This window comes from Tachypleus tridentatus, chromosome 7, assembly GCF_004210375.1.
Source record: "Tachypleus tridentatus isolate NWPU-2018 chromosome 7, ASM421037v1, whole genome shotgun sequence".
Lineage (NCBI taxonomy): Eukaryota > Metazoa > Arthropoda > Merostomata > Xiphosura > Limulidae > Tachypleus > Tachypleus tridentatus.
In genome coordinates, this window is record NC_134831.1 from 171,742,668 (window position 1) to 171,766,415 (window position 23,748).

Sequence of the window (23,748 nt, forward strand, 5' to 3'; positions counted from 1 at the left end):
CCGTTGTTGTGCGCCACCGTCGTCACCTTGTACTTCGTAACCAAAACCGTACGGATTAGGTTGGTCGTACTGCAAATAAAACAGGCGTTAAAAACGTAAAAACAAAGGTGGAATAAGTTATAAAACATTAGTAATAAACTTTCTGTAAAACGTTACAAATTTCTCTGAATTACAGTACCGACTGATGTTTGGAACCAAGTATCTTGCTACAACGTTTCACTAATAATTCTTGTGTCTTACTGTAACGTTTCTTGTAATCTACTGATAGGTTAACTGTTTAACATATAGTGTCTTATCAGCGTCCTTTGTTTAGTGCTAACATTGCATTCTATCAACATCAAACAACATGCACTTATAAATAGGTGGAACTATTTAAACATGATAGTGTTCAATAAATCTAGTACCTTTATGATAAATAATTCAGTTAATGTGGTCTTACCAACGTTACTGTTCAGAATACGGTATGATTTGTTATTGCTTTTCTTTCTAATTATAATGTTGTTGTTTTTTACCTTTGCAGCAGCTGATGCACACATGAGGTCAAGGATCCTACTTTTGAGGGAAGGCAGCTCTAACCTTGGACCTTCCAGTTCAGAGTCGTATAAAAACAAACAAACTCAAATCTGTTTGATAAGTAGTCGATATGGCTAGTACTAGTATAACTTAACTATATACTCACGTGATTCGGAGTGTAGCCATATCCATAAGTAGGAATACCAACTCTAGTTTCAAATTAGGGGCCAAGGTAACTTCCTCCAAAACAGCTGTCATGGTAGCTAAGAAAACAAAATCTGAGAAAGAAAAAGAAGAACTGTTAGTTTTATGGGCTGTTTAAATACCGAGACAAGAAAAAATTTTGTTTCAATAACTGCAGAAACGCAAACCCATATTTACAGTTACTTCTAAACAGTTAAGCCTAGTTTATGGTTACCATTAGTAACTTGGGTCAAGGATCCTACTTTTGAGGGAAGGCAGCTTTTACATAAATTTGTAAGCCTAATTTATGCTTACTGATTTTAAAATAATTAAGCCCAATATGTGCTTACTGACTTTATAAGAGTAAAGTTATGCTTACTGACTTTACAAGAGTTAAGCTTGATACATGCTTACTGACTTTATAGGAGTTAAGCCTAATTTATAGTACTTGACAGTGTGTTATGTTTTTAGTTATTTTTCTTTAATTATGTTGTATTTAGCGCCAAATACTTTTATTTTAAGATATCCAACAATTTCTTTAACTACTTGTACAGCTGCCAGTTTCATATTGTAGCTATTTCTAACAAGTTTATTTCCATATTTAGCTCTTCTGTAGTTACAACTTCTAGTCAATAATGAGATTGTGAGTATTTTATGACATTATAGACGTCTGGAATTTGAGACAAGCAGGATTTTAATCCACGCCAAAAAAAAAATGTTTGATTTCCACCGAGTTTCAACTTTAACGTTTTTGGAATGCTGCTTATGATAAGAATTTATTTTTAAGTAATATAATCTCAATCTACACAAAATAAGAATTCCTATGGAAAATTGTAATTGTATTTGTACATTTTCGAATGTTCATGAAAAGCTACTTAAGAGAAATCTGTACTAGCCGTCCCTAATTTGGAACTAATATACTAAACTAATTAGAGAGAGGTCACCTATAATATACACCGTCAGCTCTTGGACTATTCTTGTCTGACTGCATAATGAACGTTGCCTGTTATCTTTATAACGCACCCATAATCGTAAAGATTATGTTACGTTTTCGGTAATGGGACACGACCTGTAGATCCATACTCTGGCTACTAAACCCTGGATCAAGGTCAGTTCGGTGAACTTTTGATGGTGCCAGTAGTAGATTTAGTTTAATTTTACTGCAGGGTATAAACCCTACAACTCAATGTCCAGTTCACATCACAACATAAACCTAACACCTCCTCGTGCTATTTACCTTTACGGCCATTCTTATCAGTGGTAAGACTTCCACATCAAGACAACATTTACTGCTGAAATATGTTTGTGTACTTTCTATTCCTAGTTTTTATAGTTCGACAGAGCATCGTAGAATGTTTCATATTCGCTAGATCACAGCGCGAGATTACGACGATTAAAACTGACTGCGTCACTTGTACCATTCAGCATTTCAACTGCACGAGTTGTAACCATACAGAGGTCAAAGATGACGAATGAGGGAAGAAACATAAAAACATTTTACATGCAAAATTTTCGGGTTTACTTAAATATTTTATTACATTATTTCTCAAAATTAAAAAAAAAAATGTCTGATGTCTAAATTTCTTATTACATTCGTTAAGACAAAAATCTAGTCTGCCAGATAAATTTGAAAGAAATCAATAATTAGGCTTAAGTAAATGAGATATATAAAACTAGAGCCCCCCATTCTCTCCTACATTTATGTAGATAAAGGTGAGAAAATAGGACTTATTCTCCCCTTCAGGCGCCGGAAAAAGTTTCTTTTGTTATGGTTTAGGAGAAACAAAGAGTTGTAAAGAAAGCACAAGTAGATCAACAAACACTGTTCCACTCTTGAACCCGTGGACATTCTACCATCGGCCATTGTCTTGTGCAGGGGCCGTTGGTAAATTTCAAAAATCTAGATGTAAAATAAACCAGATTAATAAAAAATATTATTATTAAGGATTCTGTTTGTAGATATTTTCTCGTTTTTAATTAATTGTTGTTGTTGTTTTCATGGATATCCGCGTTTTATTTTCAAGAGTTAAACCTATGCTCATTATTGGTGTGGGGAGTACGTTAGCTGTTATGCTTGTAGAACAGTTCCGTTTAAATTGAAAAAACAATAAACACAACAAATCAGCGTCTGAACTGATGTTGAAAAACAATAATATGTTATGTTCATTGTTTTCATTTGTGACTCTGGCGATCTAATATTCATAGCAATGTCAAAGTCACTAAGTTCACACCTATGGTAAGAGTGTTATAATTCAGAAATACTTCTGAAAAATATTCAACCATCTACAACAGTATTTTATGAAAACGAAAGGGAAACATCAAAGAAGTTAATAATTCTAAATTCAACATTCTATTTTAATCATCAGTCGGGTGTGACTTGGTGATTATCGAGGCATCCCTCAATAGCTCAGCGATAAGTGTGAAGACTTACAATGCAAAAAAACGGTTTTCGATACAAGTAGTGGGCACAACACAGATAGCCAATGATGTAGCTTTGTGTTTAGGAATAAACAACCAAACCATACTAAAGATCAGCCATGTTATTTATAGTATACGTCAATGGCAGTTTACACTCATACTTACGTTTTTGAGAACAGGGAACGAAATGGTTGACGTCTTAAATTGGTTACTGCAAAATAGTGAAAAAACACAGTGTAGTGAGGGATGGGGTATTAATTCATTATGAACAGTGCAGCAGGTTATAGGGTCATGTTATCAGTGGACACAGAGAATTTAGCAAACAGTCCAATAATTTTTTAAAACGATTTGTAAAATGTAAACCTATTTGTCATGCCCCATTAAATCAATGACATAGAAGGTCCAAGCTTGTAATCCTAGGGTTACAGAGATATTCTAAAACGTTTATAGATCTTATTGTTTGTGAGTTCATGTCTTTATTGTTTACAGTTTTTTTATCAGTCACACACACGCACACAAAAAAACACACACAAAAGCATGTGGAAATTATTTTACTTATTTTTCTGATTTTATTCCATTCAATATCATAACAAGACTCAGAAATGAAATTTCTGAATATGATGTAACATGTTGACTCTATCACAATGCAAAGAACAATACAAAATCAACTCTGCAATTTTAAGGGTTAACGGTTTTTCAGAAGCTGATCGTATTTTCTAATAATTGTTATATTTTACTTGAAGAACACTTACATTTGATATCCTCGTGTATATCGCTACAAAGATAAGTTTAAGTAATAAAAGCAAGTTTCGTCAATGCGTAACGAAACTGAAACTTAAGACCCGTTGAGTTGACCTTTCTTAAAACTTCATCAATTTTAGTCTTTCTCTGCTATCTTTTCTTAAACGGATTTCTAGTTGTCAAATTATTTCTCTATTTAGTCAGTACTTTAACGTTGTAAGGCCTTAATCTTACCACTGTCCCACCGGGAGAAATATTTATGTTAATAAAAGGTATATTGGCTTAAGTATTGATATATGATATATGTCTTTTAAATATTTAGGACTTTTTGAATAATTTTAATATAGAACATTGATATATAGAGTTAATAGTTAAGTCTCAGCAGTAGCACCATAACATACGAAATTTGATACTCTGTTCTGAATATCGTGGGCCAGTCATGGCCAAGTGGGTTAAGGCGTTTGACTCGTAATTTGAGGGTCGCAAGTTCGAATATCTGTCTCACCGAACATGCTCACCCTTTCAGCCGTGGATACGTTATAATGTTACGATCAATCCCACTATTTGTTGGTAAAAGTGTAGCCCAAGAGTTGGCGGTGGGTGGTGATGACTAGATGCTTTCTCTAGTTTTACACTGCTAAATTATGGACGGCTAGCGCAGATAGCCCTCGTGTAGCTTTACGTGAAACTCAAAAATAAATAAACAAACTGAATAGGGTACAAATAATCAATTGTTGTATAGCTTTGCCTTAAAACAAACTTATATTATCTGTTTGATAACATTACATAACGGCGCAGACAACCTAATTGCTTTGCGCCATAAAACACCAAACCAACTAACCTTACATAACACTGTAACTCTCTGAAGTATGTAAATTTATTGGCGGTCCCTAGATGTTATCATTTTCCACTTATATTCGTTAGGTGCGGTTTAAACTGTCTTATTTTCTAACCTATTGTTATCTTCGCTTCACTTTCATCGCAGCAATGGTGTGTTTTATACACTCTGAGAAAAAGATAAATAGGCTAAGCGTAATAGAAAGCCTACACCATTGTCAGCATGCTACGATCTCACTCGAAACATGTCATTTTGTTCTTAGTACGTAAACTTAATTTATTGTAACAGTGTGTGGGTATGTTTTCTTACAGAAAAGCCACATTGGGTTATCTGCTGAGCCCACCGAGGGGAATCGAACCCCTGATTTTAGCGTTGTAAATCTGAAGGCATACCGCTGTACTAGCAGGAGGCTTATCGTAACAGAAAAGGCAAGTTGAAAACAAACTAACTTAAAATTAAAATGATTAATTTATCCACACATCAATACTAAACAAATAAAAAAATTAAATACAAAATACGACTAGATAAATAGAAGAAAAGAAAACGCTTTGTGTTGTATATTCTTCTTCATGTAATTATGACGACAGTGTGATAGTTTTACCGTAGATTATTATACATTTGATGTGACAGATTTTACTGTAAATTATTGTACATTTAAAGTGATATGTTTTACTATAGATAATTATTATACATTTAGTGTGGTATGTTTTACTATAGATAATTATTACACATTTAGTGTGAGATGTTTTACTGTAGATAATTATTATACATTTGGTGTGATATGTTTTACTGTAGATAATTACTACATATTCAGTGTGATATGTTTTACTGTAGATAATTACTACACATTTAGTGTGATATGTTTTACTGTAGATAATTACTACACATTTAGTGTGATATGTTTTACTGTAGAATAATTATTATAAATTTCGTGTGATATGTTTTACTGTAGATTATTATACATTTGGTGTGATATGGTTTACTGTAGAATAATTATTATAAATTTCGTGTGATATGTTTTACTGTAGAATAATTATTATAAATTTCGTGTGATATGTTTTACTTTTGATAATTATTATGCATTTGGCATGATATGTTTTACTGTAGATTATTATACATTTGGTGTGATATGTTTTACTGTAGAATAATTATTATAAATTTCGTGTGATATGTTTTACTGTAGAATAATTATTATAACTTTCGTGTGATATGTTTTACTGTAGAATAATTATTATAAATTTCGTGTGATATGTTTTACTTTTGATAATTATTATACATTTGGCGTGATATGTTTTACTGTAGATTATTATACATTTTGTGTGATACGTTTTACTGTAGAATAATTATTATAATTTTCGTGTGATATGTTTTACTTTTGATAATTATTATACATTTGGCGTGATATGTTTTACTGTAGATTACTATACATTTGGTGTGATATGTTTTACTGTAGATTATTATTATACATTTAGTGTGAGATGTTTTACTGTAGATAATTATTATACATTTAGTGTGATATGTTTTACTCTAGATAATTATTACACATTTAGTGTGAAATGTTTTACTGTAGAATAATTATTATACATTTGTGTGATATGTTTTACTGTAGATAATTATTATACATTTAGTGTGATATATTTTACTGTAGGTTATTATTATAAATTTTGTGTGATATGTTTTACTGTATATAATTATGAGATGTTTGGTGTGGTATGTTCTACTAATTTGCTTATTAAACATTGAAAGTCGGCGTTAGTGCTAAACTGAGTTACTTTTTACCATATATTTGCCCAGGTAATGAATTTAAAACAGAATTATATATTAGTTTCACTATTGTTGATACGTTTGTTAGATATATTAATCTGAATATACTTGATAGGTTTATTAACCCTATCAAGTGCATCCATCATTGGCGTCCATCATTAAATGATGTTACTACCTAGAACATTCCGCTGTTTAAGGGTTAAGCACCCAAATTTCCAGTTTTCTTACATATATCCGTTTTCTTCAATAAAGCTGGTGAGATTATGTTGTAGTAATGAGTTGGCTTGGATTTCAATACGTGTACGTGCATATAGCTAGGCAACGACCTCTCTCTGCAGCAACACAAACATTATAAGTCAAAAGTATTTTTCTAGGCAACGACCTTTCAACATCGTAACACTATGTGTAACATGTACTTATCTTGCAAATGACATCACACCACAGCAACATTTTATCACATTTAACATATGTTTATCTAGGCAATGATCTTTTACCATAGCAACAAACACCTGTAACATGCATTTATCTTGACAACATTTTCTAACGATGATAACCACATGTATTTATCTTAGCAGTGGCCTCTCAACATAGCAACACTTACGCGTAACTCGTGTTTATTTTTTATAATATTTGAAAGTTGAAAAACCTTATAGTGGTATTAATGTTTAAATAGTTTGTACCAGACCAAAACACACACGTATTAAAGCAAGCATTTACTCTCTGTTTTGGGATAATAAACTTCAGAAATGCTAAGTAACAAAAACAAATAAAATTGTGAATATAATAAGTACCCAACCGTTATGCTTAACAGTATATCTTTTTAATTGATAACAATACTGGAACTATTTAATTGCATTTTAGGTAACAACAACAATACTTTATTCAGTGATTGGTTAACAACAACAATACTTTACTCAGTGATTGGATAACAACAAAAATACTTTATTCAGTGATTGGATAACAACAAAATACTTTATTCAGTGATTGGATAACAACAAAATACTTTATTCAGTGATTGGATACAACAGTAATACTTTATTCAGTGATTGGATAACAACAACAATATTTTATTCAGTTACTTGATAACAATAACAATGCTTTATTCAAGCTTAATGCACTTTGACAGCTTTAACAACCGGGTGGGTGTAGGGAGCGTACACGTGGGCAGCTGGGATCACGTGTTTTACCACGGGATGCTTGTAAACGACAGGAGCGGGAGCGGGATTGGCATTGACGGTAACGTCGGCGGTGTTCTTGCTGTCGGTGCCGGGCTCGTTGGTGTCGACCTGGGCACGAAAACCGCCGGCATCAGCGGTGTATGTCACCTTTCGCCAGATGCCGTTGGCATCAGCGTAGCCGTAGCTTCCAGAGACAGCTCCGCTGGCGTCACCACTCTCCTGGCGACTCAGTTGAGTTCCAAACTCGTCAGCAGTCTGGAAACCAAAGTCAAATGGCTCGGGAGCAGCCTAGAACGAGAGCGGAAACAGAACTGTATTAATAAGGAGGTCAACTATGAAAGTCAAACGAATAATTAACATATACAGTAGAACCCAGCTGTATTTCAAATCAAATTGTATGAATTTATCTCTAATTCAACGCGGTTATAATTAATCCCCAAGTAGTATTCAACTATAACTTGTACATGAGTTTGAACGTCTTCTAAAATTTCAACCTGAGGAAGGTTTTGAATTTTAGTATAACTTTGCATTTTGTGCTATATTCACAAAACTTCAACCATTCAGTTCTTGAGGGATATTGAATCTTTGTACCAAATACGACCAAGCTGAGGTAAATAATTTTGATTTATCCTGTTTACAGACACATTAGTAGAAACAATACCATTGAATGTTTGTGAAACATGGGTCCGGGGATAGCTAATCAAAGAGAGGAGTGTAGTCAGCAGTACTCGCCGCTTTTGCGGTTAGTCTTAACCAAACAACTCTATTTTCCGCCACAGTTACAAAACCTTCACAGCGGAAAAAGGAAAGCGAATTTATTATGTGGCATATCGGACCTCAAATCTTCGACCTTCACATGCGCAGTCCAGTACGATAATGATTAGCCTGAGCCTCTCCTATACGTTTGCTATCTTGTATGTATGTATGTACATATATTCAACTTTTATGGCTAATATCATGTTAAAAAACTTTTATGGTGATCAAAAATTAAGAGCTTCATTAGGTATCAACTGTTTGACTAATTTAGTTCATCTTTCTTAATTCTATGTAATCATAACACATATGGAAACATTGTTCACTTTTGTCATTGTTGCTATGATACGTATAGAAGTATTTTTCACTTTTGTCATTGTTGCTATGATACGTATAGAAGTATTTTCACTTTTATCATTGTTGCTATGATCCGTATAGAAGTATTTTTATTTTTATCATTGTTACTATGATACATATAGAAGTACTGTTCACTTTTATCATTAGTGCTATGATACATATAGAAGTATTTTTTACTTTTATCATTGTTGCTATGATACGTATAGAAGTACTGTTCACTTTTATCATTGTTGCTATGATACATATAGAAGTATTTTTCACTTTTGTCATTGTTGCTATGATACGTATAGAAGTATTTTTCACTTTTATCATTAGTGCTATGATACATATAGAAGTATTTTTACTTTTATCATTGTTGCTATGATACATATAGAAGTATTTTTCACTTTTATCATTGTTGCTATGATACGTATAGAAGCACTATTCAGTTTTTATCATTGTTGCTATAGTGCATATAGAAGCATTGCTTATTTCTATAACTTTGTGAAGTTTGAGAGATAATACAAACAAAATAGTTTCTCAGGTCCAGTATCGGGATATCAACAGGAACTACAGCACTGAAGTGGGTGAGTAGTTGTGGATTTTTAGAATAGAATATAGCGTGAATTATTATGCACAGGTTAATAAATAATTGGTAACTGTCGAGAATTATTTGTTAAAAATAATCTGTAATAAACTCGTACAGTGCTGATATTAAAAACGGGAGATACAGCTAAGTAATATCGAAAAGGAAGGGAGGCTTTTCGCCTCAAAAAATAACAACAACAATTTATTGAATTAAATCTTAGTAACAATATAATATAACACCTGGAAAAAGTCTATATGGTTGGTAAAACTGTATCCTAGTTTTAGAGGTGTTTAAAGAAGTAAAACCCACATAGCAGTGGGGATACAACGTTTACAAACTGGAACAAAACAAAAAATCAATGAACAAAGTAAAATCTGATAAAACGTGGGAGGTACTGGGCTTGACATCTGCTCTCTCAGAATTAACAATAAATCTTTCTTTTTTTCTCTAAGTTTTAAATGTCTAAGTGAGTTTATAAAACTAGGTTGGAACAAATCTTAACAACATTCTTAGTTTTCAAATCCGGACGGATTAAACACACATTTATTCTACCTCTTCATTATAACTCAAACTACGAGTTCCAGACTTTTACAGAGGGTATTTTTATCAAAATCTTTTACTCTTTTATGCCAAGTTCGGTTTGATATTATCTTAGATTACTACTTACGTCATATGCGTCGGGATGGTAAGCGTATGGAGCAAAAACTTTGCCACCAAACACACCGGCTACAGCAATAAGAAAAATCACAGCCTACAAGAGATAAACGAAAATTCATGCTTAGTTAGGCCTACAGTCTCTAAAATTCAAGTGCTAGAAACGTATCTTAAATGATCTAGTGTTCGATTCTAAAACTTATTCTTAACACAGAAAAAAAATCAACGACAAAAAAAAACAGTCGTATGATAAAGTGTTATATGTATCTATATGATAAAGTGTAAAATGTATCTATATGATAAAGTATAAATGTATCTATACCCTGAATTATCCGGGAAGTAATGTGTTACTTGGTCTAATTTTATGAACAAATTTGATCAGAAATTTTATAAACATTATTATTTGTTGAAAAGAATTTCATGTTATCAACTCTAAATTACAACTAACAAAACGCCATAAGTCATCACACTTCCGAAAATAATATGATGAACAAGACATATACTTTAGCAGTGTTTACCAAGTCTCATTGCGAACTTTTACCTTCAACATGGTGGTTAAAATTTCTTAGAACAATTCTTCGAGTAGCGTTTCTCTTCTGTTACAATTCCTTCTTTTTATATACATGTCCAAAAGAGGGCGATGTTGTTTTTGACAAACTCCAATAAAATAGCAGAGAGTAAAAACAAAATAGAAATAGAACAAAGTGTCCAAAACTGTAAGACAACAGGGCAGGGTTATTGAAGTGACCCTAAAAATTAACTTGTATTAGCTATAGGGCTTGTTACACCTTGGTTATAGAAACTAGGGCTGGAACAGCAAAATAGGAATAAAAGATATTAATTATTCTATGAAATTTAAACTCTCTTTATTAAATTGTGACGTTTTCTAATTCTTCATTGGCGTTTTGTTTCTTTCTAATGGATAAACTTTCATTTTCAATAATTTTGAAACATATTTTTCAGAAGTAGAAGGTATAGTTCGGCCTACTCACTATGTAAATAGTGCAGCACTCCCTGCCCTCTGGCGTCAAAAGTATAAAAAAATTATCCACATCATTTGGGACTAGATTTTAATCAGCACTACTCTACATTGAGTCTTTATCACCCTGATTTTTAATTTTTACTGAAAGAATAAAGTAAATATAGAACAAATCAAAATTTGTGTTCGATTAGATCTTAAATGTTATGAAAATATAAAAAGGTCGATTAAATTCCAAGGTTTATACCGAAACTACCGAATATATTGGAAATTTGTGAATGTCTTTAATATTATTCATATATCTGACACACTAAAATTGCAACTACAGTTGAATAAATAACGATCACAGGTGGCTATTCAAGTTGACACTGGAATCTTATTTGTTTATCATATCATGTCATTAAAAATCGTATTTTAAACTGTATGATGTCAGAGCTATTCACTAAATGCTAACACTAGAGCAAAATGTTCGTATTACATCACGTGGTGCGCATCGCAGCTGCTGTTTATCATGTTCTATCTTGTTTGGAGTCTGTTCCGGAAATACTTTGTTGTTTTTTTTAAATTTCCACAAAGCTACACAAGGTCTATCTACGCTAACTGTCCCTACTTTAGCAGTGTAAGATTAGAGGGAAGGAAACTAGTTATTACCACCCACCGCCAACTCTTGGACTTCTTTTTTAACAACTAATAGTGGGATTGACTGTCATGTTATAACGCACCCACGTCTTAAAGGGTAAACTCGTTTGGTGTGACAGAGATTCGAACACTCTATCCTAGGATTACTAATCGAGCTCCCTAACCACTTGGCCATGCTGGGTCTGATACCTTGTTGTTAAGCCTATCTGTGTCTCTCACGGGTATCGTATCCAAACCCAATTTTTCAGTTATAAGCCTTTAGATATATGACTGAGCCACTGGTTTGGAGGTGGAGTACTTGATTTGCCTTCCATCCATACCACCAAGTTCTCAAGACAAAATAAAACTTACTACGTTTCAAGGTAGGCCCGACATGGCCAAGTGGTTAAGACACTCGACTCGTAATCCAAGGGTTGCGGGTTTGAATCTCCTTCACACTAAGCATGCTTGCCCTTTCAGTCGTAAGGGCATTATAATGTGGCTATCAATCCCACTATTTGTTGGTAAAAGAGTAGCCCTAAATTTGGCGGTGGGTGGTGATGATTAGCTGCCTTCCCTCTAGTCTTACACTACTAAATTAGGGATGGCTAGCGCAGACAGCCTTCGAGTAGCTTTGCACGAAATTTAAAAAACCAAAACAAACAAACGTTTCAAGGTCACTTTACAGCTCCACCTGTGATCATGTTTTTCCACTACCGTGTTATGCATATGCCTCTATACCAGGGTGGGTAACTCCATGGCCAGTGGCCAGCTCGAGTTTAGAATCAAATTTTTCCATCATTTATTTTTATATTGCAAATTTGGTAATCAGCAACTGCACTGCCTCGCGTTATCGATAATGTCGCGCGCTTCATCACTGCTACAGACTCCGCCCATTTTGTAACGTCAATTTGGTTCAGATATTTGTTATCGAGTGTGCGTTGTTTTGCATGCGCTTGCAAATATATTGTTATTGTGATTGTGGAACTTTCAAGTGTTTAAATATATTTTATTTTTAATCCCATAATATGGATAAGTGGATAATTCATAAACGAAAGAATCTAGATGATGGTGAACACTTAGAAAATAAAAACAATTTAACTGATTCTGGTATAACTGTCGAAAAGAGAAGGGCGCGTGACTGGGAAAATATGAAACGAGAATTTAATGAAAGTTGGGTTGAAATTTTAATGATTGAAGTAAATAATAAACCAGTGTGTCTTTTGTATAACAAAGTGTTTAGGAATAATAAAGTATACAACCTTAAGCAATACTTAAACAGTTTTTACAACGATTTTGATGTAAATTTTCCAATTGATAACAAAAATTGTATGAATGAAATTAACTATCTGAAAGCACAACTTCATGAACAAAATGGAGGCCCAAAAAGGTTTTTATCATAGATAGAACTAGTTATGTAAGCTTGCTATAAAGTAGCTTGAATTTTAGCTCAAAAAAAAGAAATTATTTTCTGATGCTGAAATGATAAAATAAATGTTGATTGTGGTCATTAAAACTCTGTTGGAGAATTATGATTCAAAATAAAAGATAATATTCTTCAAAAGGTAAATAATTTGCAATTAAGTCAAAGAACAATTGTCCACAGAATGTTACAGTTAGCGAAAGACATAGAAAATCAGTTGCTTGAGCAACTAAAAGATTGTTTGTATTTTTCTTTAGCACTTGATGAGTCAACAGATGTTAGTGACACTGTGCAGTTGATATTTTGGGTTTGATATGTAACTTCAGATCTTCAAGTGAGAGAAGAAATGTTTGGTCTTTGAAGATTACGAGATCGAACATGTGGAAAAAACATCTTTAAAATTTCATGAAATGTCAAAAATTCAATCTAGATTTAAAAAACAACAACTGGTTTCTGTCACAACAGACGGTGCTCCTGTCATTACTGGGGAGAAATTATGATTTGTTTCTCTTTTGAAGTAGCATTTAATTGAAAATAATGTGAAGTCCACGCTGCCATCTTTCCATCGCATTTTGCATCAGGAAAATTTATGTGCTCAGATGTCTAAAATGATGAACCGAAAAATTTGATGGACATTGTTGTAAAAATTGTGAATTATATTAGAAGTGGAAGCTCTCTCATCTATCGACAGTTTGTTGAGTCTTTGAAGAAAAGCAGTGACTGTACTTTTGATTTTCTCATTAATTTTGTAAATGTAAGATGGTTAAGTAGAGGAAAAGTCTTGGAACGATTTACTTCCTTATTTCCTCAAAAAAAGTAAGATTGAACATTTCCCTAGAACTGAAACTTTGTCATGGTGGTGTGATTTGAACTTTCTGTGCGACATGATGGCTCACTTGAATAATTTAAATGCGAAGCTTCAGAGAAGAGGTAAAATGGTAAGCGAGCAATCACAGTCTATTTATGAATTTCAATTAAAGCTAAACCTTCTTGTGAAACAATTACAAAAGTATAATTTGACACATTTTGCAAAGTTGAATAGTTTTTTAGAAAATGATAAGGACTATGATTTCTCTGATGCTAAAGATGATCTCTATGTAAACTGGATCAAAAATCTATGTCAAAAATTTGAAATTGATATTTGAATTTTTGTATGATTCTTTTCAGTTTGTCTTAGAAGACTTCAGTAAGGAAGTTACATCTTTTTGTCTTTGAATAAGTGAGGATTTGAAGACGAGATGCTTACCCTACAGAAAGTAAACAAAAATGTTCTATCAGAGAGATGTGGCTTACTATTCTGATTAATGAGAATTTTTCTAAATTTAAAGATAGCAATTTAAAATTTATTTTCCTTGTTTGGATTCACATAGGTGTGTGAGTCAGCATTTTTTACGCTATAGTTTCTCAAATCTAGATACAGATCTCGGCTTACTGATATACATCTAGAGGCAGAGTTAAGATCCTCATTGAGCACAGATATTAAGTCAAATTTCGCGAAACATGTTGATAAAAATCACCACCAACTGTCATATTGAAGACAAGTTGAAATGCAGTTATTTTGATTAAACTAAAATCTTTCAATTTTTTTTTAATAGTGTGATCAACGTTATTTTCATTAGCCACAATTGTAGCCACTCTGAAAAATAAATTGTCCATCCCTGATCTATACCAACTAACAACGCTATAGGTTCCACGGCACTCCCAACACCTAAACGAAACGTATTTTGTAGGAACCCTGACAACTGTTACAACTATTTGGACAAAAAGGATTTTTAGAAAAATTTGCAAAGAAATTTCTTGTTTCTCCTTTTTATCATTTATTTTTCATTAGTTCCTGTCTTTTTCCAGCAGATATCCAAGTTATGATAAAGTAAGTGGAAGTAACAACGGAACGGACTGCACGTTCAAGGAGGATCCAGCCCAGGATTTTATCACTTAGTCAACATCAATTGTTTATTATTGAATTTCGCACAAAGCTACTCGAGGGCTATCTATGCTAGCCGTTCCTAATTTAGCAGTGTAAGACTAGAGGGAAGGCAACTAGTCATCACCACTCACCGCCAACTCTTGGGCTACTCTTTTACCAACGAATAGTGGGATTGATCGTCACGTTATAACGCCCCACGGCTGAAAGGGCGAGCATGTTTGGCGCAACGGGGATGCGAACCCGCGACCCTCAGATTACGAATCGCACGCCTTAACACGCTTGGCCATGCCGGGCCTAGTCAACATCGAACCAAAATGCCATACTGTTTGAAAGTCTATCTTTGGGTGTATCAAAAAATGATAAAGTTAGTTCAACCTGTTCTAATGTATAGAAACTATAAAGGGTAAACCGACTTATTCGACCAACAATCTAAAATAATTTTAACGTTATTCTGGGACTGTCAGGTTAACACGACGTACGTTATTTTGTATGTTTATGTTTATTACTTAAAACGCAGGACATGTTTTGTCAAATGCTTCAGAAGAGGTCATTCGCATAAATCATTGCATGCTTAAAGAATTAAATTACATACTTTACTGTTCTGACACATTGACATGAGCAACTATATGTTAGACACTCATTTCATATAGAAAAACACATGGTAATATAAATACAGTTATGCTCTTCAAAAAAAAAAACGCAAAATATGATACAAATTGTTAACAAGTTTATTTCGGGTAGTTCTGTATGACATGTGTGAAACTTTGGACATTCACTGCTGAGCATCCAAAGTCTGCAAAGGCGAAGTCCACGCTCACCAGGTGAAGTTTAACGTCACTCAACGTTAATAACGAGTATGCCCCCCGTGAGCATCAATAACTGCTTGGCATCTCCTGCCCATGGAAGCGATGAGATGACGAATCACATCCTGTGAAATGGCTGTCCACTCAGCCTGCAAAACTGCTGCAAGCTGAGGTAGAGTCTGCGGTTGAGGTTGTCGCCCTCGCAGACATCCGTCTAACTCGTCCCAAAGATGTTCGATGGGGTTTAAATCTGGTGATCTGGAGGGCCATGGAAGAACGTTGATGTTGTGATGTCTCAAGAAGACAGTGGTGAGTCGAGCTGTGTGAGGACGGGCGTTGTCATGTTGAAAAACGTCGTTGACGTTTACCATGATGGGTTGCACATGGGGCCTAAGAATCTCGTCGACGTATGGTTGAGCCGTAAGATTCCCTCGAATGTGCAAAAGGTCTGTTCTGGCATTGTAGGCGATGGCAGCCCACATCAATGCCACCACCATATCTGTCAACATCCTGCACACAGTTTGCTGCAAAACGTTCACCTCGGCGACGGTAAACATGGGTCCTTCCATCCTGTCTACGAAGCATAAAACGTGATTCATTGCTGAACCAAACATGCCTCCATCGTCGATGAGGCCATACCAGATGTGCCCGAGTCCACTGCAGCCGTGCTTGACGATGTTGCTGGGTGAGGATGACGCCTCTGAATGGACGTCGAGGTCGGATTCCTGCATCTCGTAGACGGTTGCGTACGGTCTGATCGGAAATCCTACGCAGCTCTGGTATGGTTGAGGCAGTAGACGTCGCAGTGGTGGTCCTATCCCGAAGGTGACGTAACCGGATGTAGCGATCTTGTGCGGGCGTGGTCACACGAGGTCTGCCAGATCGTGAACGGTCACGAGTTGATCCATGTTGTTGGTGACAATTTTATAGCCTTGTGATGGTGCTTGGGTGGACATTCACAGCTCTGGCAACATCTGATTGAGATTCGCCTGCTTCTAAGCGACCAATGGCGTTGTTGCGTTGTGCTTCAGTCAGTCTTGGCGTAACTGTATTGCGTGTCGGTGGCTTAACACTGAGCTATGAAAACCGAGAACCCGTCACTTTTATAGGGATTTTGCACATGTTGCACTTGCAGAACATGCAGATCTCTCAAACAAATTTATTGGACACGCATGCGTTTTAGCGAAAAAATCCGATGTTTTCCTCCGTTTTCAAAGTGCACAACTTTTATTGTCATTTTGGTCTGACAATCAGTGCCTTAACACGTGTAACATCACATACTCTGAGCTTGTAACGTTATTACATATATTTCTCTTTAAAATAAAAAAAAATATCCCTTTTGCGTTTCTTGTTTTGAAGAGTATATGTTATAAACTCCATAAAACAAAACATTAGACAGGAGATTGAAGAAGTATAATCCACGACTAATTTTGTAGCTTCTTACTGTATAAAAGTAGTCTATGTTGAGAAGACATACATAACTGTTTGAGTAAATTAAAGTAGTATAGAACGAAATTACATGGAAAATATCCTATGAGTGTTTGAGTAGATTGAAGTAGTATAGAACGTAATTACATTTGAAAGATTCTATGACTGTTTGAGTAGATTAAAATAGTATAGAACGTAATTACATGGAAAAGATCCTATGAGTGTTTGAGTAGATTGAAGTAGTATAGAACGTAATTACATTTGAAAGATTCTATGACTGTTTGAGTAGATTAAAATAGTATAGAACGTAATTACATGGAAAAGATCCTATGAGTGTTTGAGTAGATTAAAGTATAGAACGTAATTACATTTGAAAGGTCCAATGGCTGTTTGTGTAGATTAAAGTAGTGTAGACGTAATTACATTTGAAATATTCTATGACTGTTTGAGTAGATTAAAGTAGTATAGAACGTAAGTACATGGAAAAATCCTATGACTGAGTAGATTAAAGTAGTATAGAACGTGATTACATGGAAAAGATCTTGGAAACGAGGGATGGTATAAGCGAGGACATAAAATGTTGAAAATGCTGATTTTAGTTCACAATTTTAGTGTCTTGTAAAACAAATACCATATATCACGTCTTCTAGTGATATTCTTGCTAGTAGGGATAGTTTACATGTTCTAGTGATATTGTTGCTGGTAGGGATAGTTTACATGTTCTAGTGATATTGTTGCTACTAGGGATAGTTTACATGTTCTAGTGATATTGTTGCTAGTAGGGATAGTTTACATGTTCTAGTGATATTGTTGCTATCAGGATCACTCCACGTGTTCTAGTGATATTGTTGCTATCAGGATCACTCCACGTGTTCTGGTGATATTGTTACTACCAGAGTAAGTCGATGTTTCATATAATGTTGTTTTTACTATAGAACGTCTGCTATCAAAACTAGGAGAGTTAAAACGACCAGTAAACTATGAAATGTCTCCTTGGATGATTGTTACATGAAGAATTAGCTGTGTACAACGGAAGTGAAGTTATTGCTTGTTTTAGAATCGTTATTAATGGTTTTTGTTGTTATGAATTAACAATGCTGAATAACTAAGTGTATAAATATATACTTACGTTTCTTTAGGCTTAGACCAATATGCAGATCGTTTGTTTACGCGATTCGGGCGAAATTTTCCACAGGCTATCCGCGCGAGCCATCTCTAACTCTGAAGGGAAGGCATTTCGTAAACACCTCTTACCGCCAACTCTCGACCTACTCTTTACTAACGAATAGGTGTATGGACCGTTACATTATAATATCTTCGAAGTTGTAATGGCAAACATGTTCTGTTGTGAGATACGAACCCGCGGCCAACAGGTGATAATGGTTTAGTAGACTATAAATCTAATTGAGGCTTGACTTGAATCTTAATTATCAATTAATAGTTTCCAAATAATCTAAAACGATTTTTAAATTTAGCTTTGCACACGTGCAGTGTTATTCTAAAAAAAAAAATATCTAATTAAAATGTTCGTGAAAGAGAATAGTCGGTATTGCACGTAACTTAATATTTTAAATATCTGAAGATCTATTGGCTTCCTACTGGTGTATTTAAAATATTTCTCGAAGAACCATGCTATTGTACTACGGATTACATTAAGATAAGTATTTCTTTAAAACGGGATTTTACCACATTCATATTTTAATTATTTTTTCTTTTATTTGAGATAGTACTTGAACAACGTGTAGGTACAGTTGAAATTCGAAATGTAACATGTTAAAGTTGTAAGTCACTATGTTATAACTAATTAGTATTGAGTGTGTTTAGTATGTACTTTTCACTCGAATACACCACTTTTTCAGACTACTTACGAAGGATAAACTCTGTTAAACGCAAACAACATAGCGTAATTAATTATTATCAGCACGTGTCTCTAAACCTGTTCAGTGCTGTTCATTTATATCTTTTAAATACAAGCCTGAGGATAATTAACTTTATTTCTAGTTGATGTCGTGTGCCTTAACGTTGTTTCAACGTGACTAACTGCATGTTTAACTAGGCCTAATGATGGTTCCTAAAAGGCTACTTCTCAGGACGTGGTGATCACCCAATTTTAAGACCTTTAATTCTAACTCCGTTCTCAGTCATTGAGAATGAATAAAAAAGAAACGTGCTCTAACACTCACATAGTTTTTCTAAACAACAAGTTTATTTCAACAAATATACACACCCATGCAAATGCGTGACAATTTGTGTTTGAAGGTTATTTTTTCAAAATTATTTTCAAATAAATATCGAAATAATTCTATAAAGCACAAAGTAGAAAGCGTATCTAACATGCTGTGTCAGTAACAATAAAATCAAACTATTTTACTCTAAAATTTGGGGAATTATTTTGCAAGTTTTTTTTTTTTTTTTGAACAGCACTAATTCTTTTCAGCATAGCCTTCACCTTCTTATTTTCTTCCAAATGCGCATGCTCACCAAGCTACTGTTATATTAATCTTCTTTTTTCAGCAAATTTAATACGCTTTGACGTGCTTGACAAGGATGGGGTGGTATGGAGCGTACACATGGGCAGCAGGGATCACGTGTTTTACCACGGGATGCTTGTAAACAACGGGTGCGGGAGCGGGATTAGCATTGACGGTAACGTCGGCGGGATTCTTGCTGTCGGTGCCGGGCTCGTTGGTGTCGACCTGGGCACGGAAACCGCCAGCATCAGCGTTGTAAGTCACCTTTCGCCAGATGCCGTTGGCGTCGGCGTAGCCATAGCTTCCAGAGACAGCTCCGCTGGCGTCACCACTCTCCTGGCGGCTCAGTTGAGTTCCAAATTCGTCAGTGGTCTGGAAACCAAAGTCAAACGGTTCGGGTGCAGCCTAGAACGAGAGTTGAAACATAACTGTATTAAAAATTGTTTTACTTGATTGGTTAACTCTTCCACTTGTTAATTATTAGCACTATTTGATTGTTAACTATTTCACATGATCATTATTGTCACTATTTGATTAGTTAACTCTTCCACCTGTTCATTTTTAGCACCATTTGATTGTTAACCGTTTCACTCATTCATTACTGGTACTATTTGATTTTTAACTATTTCATTTATTCATTGTTAGCACTATTTGATTGTTAACCGTTTTACTCATTCATTATTGGCATTATTTGATTTTTAACTGTTTCACTTGTTCATTACTGGTACTATTTGATTTTTAACTATTTCATTTATTCATTATCGGCACTCTTTCATTGTTAACCATTTCACTTGTTCGACAATGGTAATATTTGATTTTATTAGATTAAATGTTTTTTCAATATCAAGCACGTTTCGATGTTGGATGTTGCTAAAATTAAACTGACCTCATAATAGAAGTAAGTGTTGTTGCTAAATTTCAAAGGTTTGTTATACTTACGTAGGGGTCGGGGTGAGAGTATACAACTGGGTGGTAGGCGAGAAGTTTACCACCTAAAGCTCCGGCTACCACAGCTAGAAAAACAATTGCCTGTAATAGAAAATCTTATTTTATATCGAGTGAAAAAATCTACTAACTAAGATAATGAAGAGAACTGTTTTTCTCCCATGTCCACAAGAATTGTGTGTGTTTACTTATAGCAAAGCCACATCCGGCTATCTGCTGAGCCCACCGAAGGGAATCGAACCCCTAATTTTAGCGTTGTAAATCCGTAGACTTACCGCTCTACTAGCGGGGGGCATCCGCAAGAAACTGCAAGTTCGTTGATAATACTGTTTTAACACATTCAAATATGAAACATTATTTAAAATATTTTTCGATATATTCTGACAGGTATTCTATAAAGATCCTTAGTTTATAAGAAATTATAGCATTACAGTGATAATAATTGATAAATGAAAGTATTCATGGCCTAATTTCTAAAATGAAACACAAAATCTAAGTACGATAAATCCTGCTTTCAGTTTTATACAGACTTACAATGAGTTATACTGTAACTAAATAAAAGCATTTGTACTATAGGTTAAGAGAAGAGAACGTCTGAACCGAATTCAGAGGCTCCGCCGCGGCGCCTCACCTTCAGCATTTTGAACACTGTATTTGAATGAATACCCTGAGAAGAAATCACTTCTTTCTGCTCCAGATTGCTGATTTCGCTGTTTCGATCGTCCTTTTATATACCTTAAGACCTAAAGAGGTCAACTTGTTATCAACAAATGAAGAGGAAAGAAGCAAAGGAAAAAAACAAACAAATCAGTTAAATCGATAACATGACATGAATTTCATCAACTACAACAGAGAACTTTATAGCAACTTTCACTAATGACCCCAAAATACATTCGCTTATTTTGTATTCCAAACAGCCAAGAAGACTGGACACGCCCTATCTTACACTATGACTTGAACTCTGTGGCTTAGCAGTGAGATTGAAAGATTATAACGCGGAAATCCGGGGTTCGATTGTTTAACAACAGAAAACTTTGTTTCATGTTTCAAGTTAAGTAGAATAATTCTATACAAACTTGAAAGGTACATACGTCCTCTGTTTATCTGCAGCTGTCTAAGATTCAAACGAATCAAAATGGCTACACAGCCCCCTAAAGGGGGAAGACTGAAGCAAATATCAAACCTGTAATCTCAATGCTACAAGTCCAGAGCTTTATAACCGCCAGACCAAGTTTTTGGCTAAAGAAAAATACGTAGAAAAGACAGAGCCGAGAAACTACAGAGTAAATAATTTCATAAATAAGTCCACAAATAAATAATAGCTCATTAACTCACAACGCTTAAATTTCAGTCAAAGAGTTTTCTTTAAATGATTTACACTATGTTGTCGACATTACCAGTAAAAATAATATACAAGGGAATTATTAAATGTTGTTTTGTATACTTAACATGAGTATCTCTACTCTTTAAGCAATGATATTCATGTGACACACGCTTAATGTGAAGGTATTAAGCACAGAGAAATATAATTTCAAACCAATGTGAACTGTGTTATCAAATTTAAAATAAAAAAAAATAGAGAGACAAACCAATGTGAACTGTTCAATCAAATTTAAAATAAAAATACAGAGATAAACCAATGTGAACTGTTCTATCAAATTTTAAATAAAGAAAACTAGAGAGACAAACCAATGTGAACTGTTCTATCAAATTTAAAATAAAGAAAACTAGAGAGACAAACCAATGTGAACTGTTCTATCAAATTTAAAATAAAGAAAAATAGAGAGATAAATTAATGTGAACTTCTGAAAAGACGTAGTAAAAAGGAAAAGAAACTCCTCTGAAACTTAATTTGTAATTCTTAATTCTTCCTGGTAGAAACTTCTGGAAAGACGTAGTAAAGAGAACAAGGAACTTCTCTGAAATTTAATTTGTAATTCTTAATTCTTCCTGGTAGAAACTTCTGGAAAGACGTAGTAAAGAGGACAAGAAACTCCTCTGAAGCTTAATTTGTAATTCTTAATTCTACCTGGTAGAAACTTCTGGAAAGACGTAGTAAAGAGAACAAGGAACTTCTCTGAAACTTAATTTGTAATTCTTAATTCTACCTGGTAGAAACTATTGGAAAGACGTAGTAAAGAGAATAAGGAACTCTCTGAAACTTAATTTGTAATTCTTAATTCTACCTGGTAGAAACTTCTGGAAAGACGTAGTAAAGAGAACAAGGAACTCCTCTGAAACTTAATTTGTAATTCTTAATTCTTCCTGGCAGAAACTTCTGGAAAGACATAGTAAAGAGAACAAGGAACTTCTCTGAAACTTAATTTGTAATTCTTAATTCTTCCTGGTAGAGACTTCTGAAAATATGATGTTACACTATCAAGATAATGAAAGGTCGTGCTGTGAGATTTAGTGCCTGATGGACACTTTACAGCAACAAAGGTTATCTTAATCCATGATAATTGTTTTTTCCTTTATAGAGTAACAAAGCTTCATAGCAGTAAATGTTATATTAGTCAAAAGGGAGTTCTTTCTTTTACAAAGACCAACAGAGGTTCATCAGGAAACATTACTGCTACGAAAGTTATCTTAATAAATAAAAAGCTATTTGTTTTCCGATAATAAACATTTTCAATGCTGTCTTATTTTATGGAAGATGTTTATTCTCTAAAAACAATTCAGAAATCATTTCATAAAACGTCAAATCTTGTTACAAGAGTAAATTTCAGTTATGAAAATAATTTTAAATAGTAATAAACTCTCGTATTTGGATTCAAATCACAGCATAAATACATTTTTCATCAAAAGCACTGAAATGAAGTTTGTATGGTTTGGTTCTTTAAATTCAGTTAGAAAATTTCTCCACAATTCCACAACTAAAGTATTTTGAATTAGAAGTTTCTTTGGTTTTAGTTGTCTTTAATTTTACACTTGAAATAAATTTATTCACTAAAATAATCAGGAGTTCATAAACTTCGTGTCCATAAAAATACATTGATATATTAGAAAATTCGATTACTTTTTCCTATGTTACTTAGATTGAAAAGTATACATTACCAATATTAAATAATTGTTTATTTAAGGACATCTTATTGGTGAATCAGCGGTAAGTATATTTGCTTCGATTTGGGGTTCGATTTCCCGCTGAGGAGAGAGCGCAGTTAGGCTTATTTTGTAGTTTTCACTA

General features: G+C 34.1%; 2 protein-coding genes and 1 long non-coding RNA gene across 3 annotated transcripts; 1 reads left to right on the forward strand and 2 right to left on the reverse strand.

Annotated features, from left to right (window-relative positions):
• Window positions 1-7,465: 7,465 nt before the first annotated feature.
• On the reverse strand, window positions 7,466-10,622 carry LOC143257229 (cuticle protein 10.9-like). Its single transcript, XM_076515642.1, has 3 exons — window positions 10,509-10,622; window positions 9,981-10,064; window positions 7,466-7,923 (listed from the first exon to the last, which is right to left on the reverse strand). The coding sequence occupies exons 1-3, from the start codon at window positions 10,515-10,517 to the stop codon at window positions 7,567-7,569; spliced, it is 450 nt and encodes a 149-aa protein (XP_076371757.1). The 5' UTR covers window positions 10,518-10,622; the 3' UTR covers window positions 7,466-7,566.
• LOC143257230 (uncharacterized) lies at window positions 7,865-19,792 on the forward strand. The gene is made up of 3 exons (XR_013031740.1): window positions 7,865-8,245; window positions 9,269-9,311; window positions 19,660-19,792. It is a non-coding gene; the product is annotated as an uncharacterized LOC143257230 (long non-coding RNA).
• Window positions 19,330-21,347, reverse strand: LOC143257228 (cuticle protein 10.9-like). Its single transcript, XM_076515640.1, has 3 exons — window positions 21,193-21,347; window positions 20,556-20,645; window positions 19,330-20,021 (listed from the first exon to the last, which is right to left on the reverse strand). The coding sequence occupies exons 1-3, from the start codon at window positions 21,199-21,201 to the stop codon at window positions 19,665-19,667; spliced, it is 456 nt and encodes a 151-aa protein (XP_076371755.1). The 5' UTR covers window positions 21,202-21,347; the 3' UTR covers window positions 19,330-19,664.
• Window positions 21,348-23,748: the final 2,401 nt, after the last annotated feature.

Coding starts and splice junctions, on each gene's coding strand:
- LOC143257229 (XM_076515642.1), bottom strand. Junction 7,924..9,980: donor ACCATCCCGACGCATATGAC/GTAAGTAGTAAT, acceptor CTCTCGTTCTAG/GCTGCTCCCGAGCCATTTGA.
- LOC143257228 (XM_076515640.1), bottom strand. Junction 20,022..20,555: donor ACTCTCACCCCGACCCCTAC/GTAAGTATAACA, acceptor CTCTCGTTCTAG/GCTGCACCCGAACCGTTTGA.